This window comes from Pseudonaja textilis, chromosome 4 (genome assembly GCF_049901715.1).
Source record: "Pseudonaja textilis isolate UNSWEBS1 chromosome 4, rPseTex1.2, whole genome shotgun sequence".
In the NCBI taxonomy this organism is placed as follows: Eukaryota; Metazoa; Chordata; class Lepidosauria; order Squamata; family Elapidae; genus Pseudonaja; species Pseudonaja textilis.
In genome coordinates, this window is record NC_141993.1 from 35,074,588 (window position 1) to 35,084,273 (window position 9,686).

At 36.5% G+C, this 9,686-nt stretch overlaps 1 protein-coding gene across 2 annotated transcripts in view; it reads left to right on the top strand.

Annotated features, from left to right (window-relative positions):
- FAM53B (family with sequence similarity 53 member B) overlaps nt 1-9,420 on the top strand; it is a 123,922-nt gene extending 114,502 nt beyond the window's left edge. For both annotated transcript variants that reach the window (XM_026704935.2, XM_087932558.1), the window contains exon 6: nt 1,923-9,420. In XM_026704935.2, coding sequence (XP_026560720.1) covers nt 1,923-2,270 — 348 coding nt within the window. In that variant the 3' untranslated portion in view covers nt 2,271-9,420. The remainder of the gene's footprint in view (nt 1-1,922) is intronic.
- The last annotated feature ends 266 nt before the right edge of the window (nt 9,421-9,686 follow it).

Consider the following 9,686-nt stretch of genomic DNA (forward strand, 5'->3'; position numbering starts at 1 on the left):
TGAATTTTGCAAACGGGTGCAGAATTCAGCGGGATATTATCTTTGGTCTCTATGAACTTTGGAACATCACCTCAGGCTTCTCGGGATAAAACTGGCAAGCTGGTCGATTGCAGTTTAAGGCAGTGCTGTGTTTGATTTCAAAAAGCTCCAGCAGAATTGCCCTTTCCCTCTCATCTAGTCACAGCAATTATGCAATGGTTCAGGCTAACCAATTAGTTAGTTCGTTCTCTCTGTCCCACAAATGATGAATGTTTGAGAAAGGTGTGTGGTGCTCCTGTTCAATAAGAATTTTATTTATTAAAAGACGGAGACGAAGGAAAGGTGCCTTGCAAAGAGTGCTCCTCCAATGATGGGTTAATCAACAGAACACTTGTTCTGCAATTGAAAAACTGAAAAGATCCCTTTCAATGCGAGTTAGTATACACCTTTAATCCTGGCACACAAGAGAACAGGTGTTGACACAATTCCTTCTGAACAGAGAGGAGTGAAAAGTACCATTTGGAGAGCTAAACCACTTCATTTGCAGCACTGTTTGAAAACGGAATGTTTTTTAGTAGTTACCAGGTAACTGGAAACCGAAGTACTGTGTCAGAGGCTGGGACCTCATGATTAACAAATGCTTCGTCTGCTAATAAGCTTACATCTGCAACTAAGTCATAATGTCATCCTTTCCCCCAAACTCTAGGAAACCTTTCAGTATAGGCAAACTTGGTTTGTGGCTTTCAAGGATGGGGAAGGAAGGTTGCAAATGTGGGTCTTTCTGATTAGTATATCTATAAACAGGGCAAGCCCCCCCCCCTCTTTTTTTTTTGAATCAGATTGACAGTGACTCAGAAAGTAGAAATCTGTGACCCTGTTGTCTTCTCAATGCATGAATTTAATCCATAACTCTGGATAGTTTCTAATGAGTTGTTCTAGGCAGGGATGGGATTAAAAAATCCCCAAACCAGTTCTCTGCCCGGTTGCTGGGTGGGCATGGCCATGATGGGTATCTCCTTCCAGAACTTCTGGGAGGGCCATTTTTTGCCCTCCCCAAACCTCTGTGCGGACCCTGAACTTACCTGCATCCAAAATGGGCTGCATAGAGATTCCTGGGTGGGTGGGGCCAGCCAATCAGTTCAATTACTCGTTTGGCGAATTAGATGTAAATTTAACATCCGTTTTACCCGAACTGGCCTGAAATGGCTGAATCCCACCCCTAGTTCTAGGCCTTCCTTATAAATTGAGCTAAATTATTGGCTCCTTTCCAGGTCCAAAAAGGAAAAGCAAAGGGAAGTAAGAAAGGAGTGCTGACTTATGGTTTTATTTTAATCCATGTTTTAAAAATAATTATCTACCTCTTTGCAAACAGAAGAGAAAATCTCCGGTCTTTTGGATCTAAAATATTTCATGTCAGCCCCTGTCTGGTCTCTGTTTTAAGTTCTTGAATATTTCTGGAGGTGGACAGGAAGGCAGAACAAGCAACTTGATCATGTTCTTCCTCCTCTGAAGTTCAGATCTAGTTTGTGTTTGGAAATGGGTATGACCTAAAGATGGTAATCTAAGAATCATGCAATAAAATGTTTTCATTGAAGTCTAGAATTAGGCTTTTTGCTAGTATAAAGCCTAATTCTAGACTTCAGTGAAAACATTTTATTGAACTACCTCAAGGAATATACACAATCAGTTTTAATCAGGTCTGGTAAAATTTCAGTAAAATGTAATTAACATCTCTAACTGTTCATATTCTTGGGATAGGGCTGTGTTGTATACATTTCTTCATGGCAGTGAATAAAAATCTTATTTAAGCTTTGAAAGTCATCCTAAAATGATAAGATAATGATGCAATAGAGGAAATAATAGACTCCTGAGAAGGAAAGACTCGAGTTTGTGTATTGATTGCTGCACATTCAAGTTGATTATTTTCTTTTATCTTTTTGCAGAATTGTCAAACCTTTAACAGTCTTAGCACCACAGTCGATGACTGCCCTCAGCAGAACCAGTTCTCCCTTGGCACCAGCAGCAATAACTCATGGGCCACCAACGTGGACGTCATGCCTGGCAGGACACCAGCCTGCACCCCTGTTCCAGAGCCTCATTCAAATTCAGAAGAACATCATCCTAACCAGGAAGAAGATTTCTCCTACGAAGATTCAGATTTCTGTGCTGCAGAAGATGAGAATAGTAGGAGAGAAGTTGAACACTCCTCATGGAGGAACAGCGGGACTGGTGGGGATAACATCTTTCAGTTGGGTGGTGAATTAGATATTGAGCAAATAGAAAACAATTGAGAGCACTAAGGGGAAAGGATTTGCCTGCACCAAGGCTTTTAGCAGTGGCAAACTCACACAGGTTAATGCAAACCAGAGGAGAAAAATCCACATTTCCCTTCTCTTTGGCAGGTGAACCAGAACAAAAAGCATTGCCAAAATTTGGTTAGCTTTTTGGGGGGAACTTATTAGAACTACTGTAGCTTTTCATAGGAAAAACTTCCAATGTTAACATCAACATATTTAAAAGAAAAAGAAAGCTCTGTGGATATATCAAAACTTGAAAGGAAAGGCCAAAAACTCCGGGTCATTTTTTTTCAAAGTAGGTTAATTCGCTGTCTAGAGAGTCAGTAGGTCCATCTTCTGATGGGAATGGCATTTGGTAAGATAAATAAGCTTTTTCTTTTCTTTTCTTTTTTTGCTGTTGGCTGATATAAATTGCACCTCGGCTGTCCTTATCAAAGGAGCAAAAAGTGGAGATTAGTATTAGTATTTGAATTCATTTTCTGTTGTTGTTTTTAGATCACCTATCCATAGATCTTATAAAATCTCACAAATCAAATTTCTCATAATATATGTAGAATCCTAATTCCCAGAATCACAGTAGTTTGTTATCGTCTATTAAACACACGCACACACAGAGAGACAGGCATAAACATACCAATAACATTATGAAAGGAAAGCACAATGGATTTTTATCCATATTAGTAAAAGAGATCTGTGCTTATTAAAAGGCCTCCTTATCCAAATCAAACATACAGGTATCATTTTCAATGTGCTCTTACTCATCTTCACCTGGACCAGATTTAATGGGTTGGATGCACATTTTGATACATGACCTCTAGTTCATGGTTGCTATCAATTTATCCGTAAGAAGAGGCCAGAGGCTTTGTCTGTAGAAGTGAAATATTGAGAATATTTTTGCACTCATGATATTTTAGTTAAATTTCAAGGAATAATGAAATTAAATTAGTGATACTATAACCTGTGAACAAAAATGATTCTTGAGATTTAGTAGTTGGCATCTGAAAAGGGATCATGGCTCTTATCTGGCATGAAGTCTCTTAAACTTGGGGTTTGTACCATTTGTCATCCTTGGTATATAGCCTATCACATTCATCAGTAGAAAGCAATTAAAGATAAATCTTGTTTTTCAGGCATTACTCAGTATTTAGGTATTTTCATCACATGAAAAGATGAAAATAATATAGCGTATACAGTAATGTGTTACTTCTAGCTTCAGTGAACAACAGTAGTCCAATAGTGAGCACACATGGCACTGTTGAGTGACCTGTGTCTGATTACATGGGACACTTTCTGCCACTGCTACCAAGGGAGATAAGGATGAATATAACTAAGAGAAAAAGGAAACACACCCAACAGAAACCCACTTCCCTGTTTCCTTAATTTGCTGTAGAAGAAAGTAAACCTAGTGCAAAATACAGGCAACCAAATCTTGGAAAGGATATTATTATTGTCAAAAAAAAGATCTGAGTGCATTATTCAGCATTTCCATTGAGTTATGCGACATAAGGCACTGCTGTATATGAGCACTGGGAAGCCTAGCTGTAGTTTCTAAAAGATACTTCCTCTAGTTTCCTTATATTCCCCTTTCTTTTTAATAATCCCAAAAAGACTTGACCAATGTTTCTCAACCTCAGTAACTTTAAGAAGTGTGGACTTTACCTCCCAGACCAGGAGTCTCCAAACTTAGCAACTTTAAGTTGTATGTACTTCATCTCCCAGAATTCCTCAGCCAGCCATGCTGGCTGGACAATTCTGGGAGTTGAAGTCCAGAAGTCTTAAAGTTGCCACGTTTAGAGACCTCTGTCCCAGACTTTCCCATCCAGTATCCTGGGATTGCAGTCCATACTGCTGAGGTTGAGAAATCCTTGTCTGAAGGACTAGCTCTGTGTTATTTTGGGCTTGGTTTGCCTTGCTTTTATTATGGTTTAGTGTATCACTGCAGAAGCAGTTTATACGGCCTGGCTTACGATAGTTACATTAAGTCTTTTGAGAAAGATGTCACCACTCATTTCCTGTTGTGGTATGTACAGATTTTCTCACTCTTTCATTTTATGCCCACACTGATTTTGCTGTTCTCATTCTCAGCTTTCAGGTCTGCAACATATTAAATTGTATTACATATAGTATCCCCAAATTCATTAATCGTTTTAGCGTACTTCTTCAAAATATGGGGCAAATAATCAAGCAGAACCAGGGTTCTGTCTTCTAAACACTGGAAATTCTGCTCAGCCACAGCTTCAAATTCTGTTTTTTTCAAAGTATATCAAGTTTATTTCTAGAAACAAATGAATGTGCACAGGTATGTGTGTGTATATGTGTGTGTCTTTTGCAGAATAAGTCATGATATTCAGGAGGCTAACACTTTGTGCTCAGCATAAAACCCAGGATCACATAGCCATGATAAGTGAATGTTCACACAAATGTGACAGAAGTGCACTCGTCTAAACTTGGTGCAGTTGACTTGATTGTCAAGATATCTAAAGTAACAGGAGATTTTGTTCAATTGTAATACCAAGCCACGCTTTAGTAATGGGCAAACAGTCCTTCATTGTCAAAGCATGCAAATCTAAACTGCCAAAAATAGCATTTGCATTCCTCCTCTAAAATAAGATTATAATCCATTATCAGCCTGTCACTTACAATTGTCATTTGGTTGGCAAACACAAATCATAGTTTGCAGATTATGAAATAATGGTGCATGATTTATTATGTAGAAGAATGGAATTCAATTTTCCTAGTGAATTGAGTGGTTCTTGCATTTTATGTTTCATTCTAAGGAAACTTGATCACATAGTTATGTAAACAGGGATAGATGGATCACAATAGGTAATGAGAAGAGTTTTAAACCGCATCTATTCAGTGCTCTGCTTGACTTTCCATTATATTGCTGGAACATGTGTTTAACCACCATGATGTTCAATACATATTTTAAAATAGCCTTCTCACTTGAGTGTCCTCTAATACATTGTGATTATAATTCCCTGAATTCACAGCAGGCTTAGTTTAAGTTATGTGGATGGCAGAGGTTTGGGGTTTTGGTATAACACAACTAATACAAAATGCTGTTTGAGATTCTAATACTTACTTGACACTCCAATATTTTCCCTTTCACCCCTTAACTCCTTATGTTGGGCAACCAACAATGATAATTTAGCACATAATAACAAAGCCAAGTTATTCATTGATGAATGAAATCTATTCCTTTCTTTATGAAAAGAAAAACAACAAGAAATTATTTCTTAAAAATGATATCCTATTTTTAACTTTTCCCATAATGACATTAATGCGTATGGCATCTAAAATCACGGAAAATCTCATCTAAGCTAAAGCTTCACAATTGCTCATTTGAACTTTCACAGTAAACTTTATTTCCTCACATGTTCATTTTTATTATTTTCTGTAGGAAGCTTATGTGACACATAGGGCATATGTGTATGTGTGTATGCGCATACAGATACACAAGTGAAAATAAAAATAGTATTAGGCTGAAATTCTATTTACGTTTTTATACCATGGAATAACTTGGTGGTCTGTTTTCATGCTTGCGAAATCTGCTAATTGCAACCCAAGTTAACATACATTACTTGCTTTCAGAAACATAGAAATGTTATAAGAGGCAGGTTTTCATTGATTTGACTTGGAATTAGGTTTTGTTTTGTTTTTACAATTTGAGCTGAATTAATTAATTTTACATCTCACTGTGGGTTATCAGGAATATGACAGATCTGGAAGTTTTCTTCCTCTCTTACTGCTTTTGACCCTATAAATTTTACCAGGTAATGGTAGTGGCTGTAATTATGTAGCAATGTTGTTATGAACACTGAATGTTAGGAGCTCTGAGAAAATCTCTTTATCTTGACAATAGTATCAATTCCACTGCTCCAGGTACATTGCACTAATGTAAATGTGTCTGGATTAATCATGGGCGCTGAGCTCCTAAAAACTGTACTTATACCAACATTCTGTAATTCCTCTAGGTTTGGATTTTTTCACAAAAACCATATTCCAGTCTTTCCACCAGTTTTTGGTGTAAAGATAAAACAGTGGTTGTTCTAGCTGACTGTAAGCCAAAGCCCAGCTTTTAATTGTTATTGATCTTCTGAAAGTTAAGAATACAATTTTTTCCCCAAGGCAAAATTTTCAATTTTCAGACCAGCTCCATAGGTAGTGTGACTGCTAAAATTAATCCTTCCTGATCAAAAAAAAAAAAGCTTATAAGGCACACTGGAGGTAGATGCTTGCTCTGAAAATGATATTTTCTTTTTCCTTTCCCTGAATTTTGCTCCGCTACAAAAATATTAAGATAGTTGGTGTTCTGCTTTAGAGACAGGAACTTCTGTAGCCTGAATACAAAGCTATTGCTGCTGTCCTTCACAACACCACTCCAAGGAATCACATTTTCTTCTTTAGCATTTCTTCTTATGTGGAAGACCTGGAGGAAGAATAGGTGAAATGAATGGCAGAGAGGTTGGATAATACAGTATTTTGTGATAAATAAGAAATAATAAAATATGTGTGAGGCATGCAAATTCATTTTTGACCATACAAGTTGTTTACCTCTTTTACTGAGGACAGCACCAGAGTCATGTGGTGCTATAAAATTTGTCTTTGTTCAAGTGATACCCAAGCTCTTACTAGAGAGGTAACCTTTCTGCAATAATTAAATACATTTATGCTGACAAACTAAGCCTGTTGTTTATCACCTGGAGGTCACTATGGGCAAAAATTAAATGGCAAATGAATAATCTTTAATATCTTTATTGATATAAACAGAGTCTGTAGAGTAATGTGCAAGTATGCATACCATGTTATTAAATACAGGTTTTGGTTGTATAACATCCGGACAACCAATCAGGTGGCTATGGCCAAAAGAGCTTACTCAATGCAAATTTTGAATAATAGATTTGTTATTCAGGCTACATGTGTACTGTCAGAGATCTTTTGAGCAGTGTTTGAAAATTCCTATATGGCATATTGGAATAGGCACTCAAATGGATTGTTTAGGCTATTATTTCAGATATGGCATATTGATCCATATTTTTTATCTGCATAGCTGTTTTTTTCTTTGAAAAAGAAGTACTCTGTGCAAATATAACACATAGCATTTTTCTGTGGTATTGTTAAATTAATTGCAAATTTTGGATCAGACCATATCATGATTGTATATATATTTACACCAAAGTAACTGAGTTTGGTGTGACTTACTTCTGAGTAAATGTGAGTGTAGGGTTGTGGGGTAAGTTACTTAAGACTCATTAATTTCAGTAAATGATATCTTCATTTCATTTCATCTGGATCCAACCCACTGGATTTATTTTCTGTTTTATTGCATGGTTCTGTCAAAATTCTCCCCACCAACTTGGATTGCATAGAAATTATTATTTTATTAAACATGACCTATCCTCAGAGAAATGGTTGCCCGTGTGCTGTGCACAAAAATAGCATGTTCTTTGCTATCACATTTTCACTTGGAAGTAATGCTTCCTAATCATAGCATTTTTATGTGGGCTTGCCAACGGAGAGTACATCTTATGCCATTAACCTTATGCTTTTTGAGATAGTGTATCAGCTTTTACTTAACATACATCTTGATTAATGACAGTTTGCTTTGTCTTTCATGTGGTAGAGGCAGTCTTTTCTTATTTAGGGTTTTTATGCATAAGGGCTTTCTAAAAAACTAAAAGGGCTGCAACCTATGAGAAGCTAAGTACACAGAGTAGGAAAGTGCCCCCCAGAGGATCACTACCCAACTCGCCTAACTGTAGCTTAGTTTATATAGTTGCAAACTTTCTTTGCCTTAGCAATGATGCTTCACTATCAAATGGCCTTACAGTGAACACATCTGCATACTTAACAATAGAGTGTTTACCTAAAATTAATCCCAGGATTGCATTGGGTTTGGTGTTGTTGTATGATTTATGTATTGAAACTGAGTTTTTAAAGCCTTACTTTTTTTTCTTTTCTCTTTTAAATAGAAGCAAAATGTTATGGGATGTAAGGATGTATGTATGGCTGTATATATAGATGAGACGTATGTGCATGTATGTACATTCACACAAAATATAAGCATCTGAAATATAAGTGTATGTTTACGGAAAATACTTTTGATGGTAACATACAGGGGTGCTGTTCTGAAAAGAAAAAAAAAAGATGTTCAGCTGCATCTATGCTTGGTCATATCCACTGAAAAAAAATCCATTGGATTCCTCCACTGGGGATCCTGTGCTCCTGCCGGATTAGTTAGTTTGCTGGAACTAGTTCCTATAGCAGGTTTTGATCAGGTATATTGAGTTTTTTTGTGAACATTCACTACCATTGCAAATAATACTTTTATTTGCTAAGCAGTACATTCAAATCAGCAGGGAGACAGACGGACAACAGCTTAGTTGGCACACAGATCAATCTGTACTATTGAAATGTAATGACAACAGCAATAAATGTCAATAATTTTCCCTTTAAAAAAAGTTTTTAATTGCAACTTTTATGGAAGGGTTTTGTCCTATTAGCACTGATGAATGTTCTTATAGGGAATGTATTGTAGATCTACAGTCATTGCTATTTAGAACTGAATAAATATTTAGTATGTATTTAATTACATACTGAAGAAAAAAATAAGATGAAATAGAACGTATTTCTGGATTTTACTGTAACTTTTCACAAGTAGCATAATTTCTTTGGCCCAGTAATAATTGTATTACAAATACATTTTAGATACTCCTCCTTGAAACAGGACTAGAGAATATTTTTAGAATTATAGTAGTCTTTTTCAGCATTATATTTTCAGTGTCTAAGAACCAATGAATCAGAACACGATGGCCAAAAAGCCTTTGAGAATCCTTGAAGTCTAGCAATGTTTAGTTCCAAGGGTGTGCGTGGGTGTGTGGATGTACACAGACACATGTATGTATGTCTTTTTGTTCATGGTAATTGCACAGATGCAAACATATTGACATATATACAAAGTCAGCTCTGTAGTTGGTGTTTGTTCAAAATCTAATGTTGGTGAAGACTGTTCCCTGACATGGAAAAATTAAGAAAACTGCTGATTTGTACTCTCTCAAATGACTTTATTGCACTATAGAGCAGCTGCAGTCTCAGGAATTTACTTGTTACTCTGTGTAAATAAAGCTTTCTGATTCTGTAACTGCTACTCAGCACTATTTTTTTCCTTGCGTTGTGCGACTGTTAAATATATTCAGCTGCTGAAAAAGTGGGAACGCTTTCATTGTGCCTCTTCAGTTGTAGATCTGTATCTGTATTCTGGATATATTCATTATTTAGCCTATTCTTAAAATTGGGTCATGTTAGCTCAAAGCACAAGGAGATTTCCAGCCAGTCCTCCATAAAATTATACAGGTAGTCCTCGATTTACAACAGTAAATCCATTTGAAATTACGATGGCATTCTCAC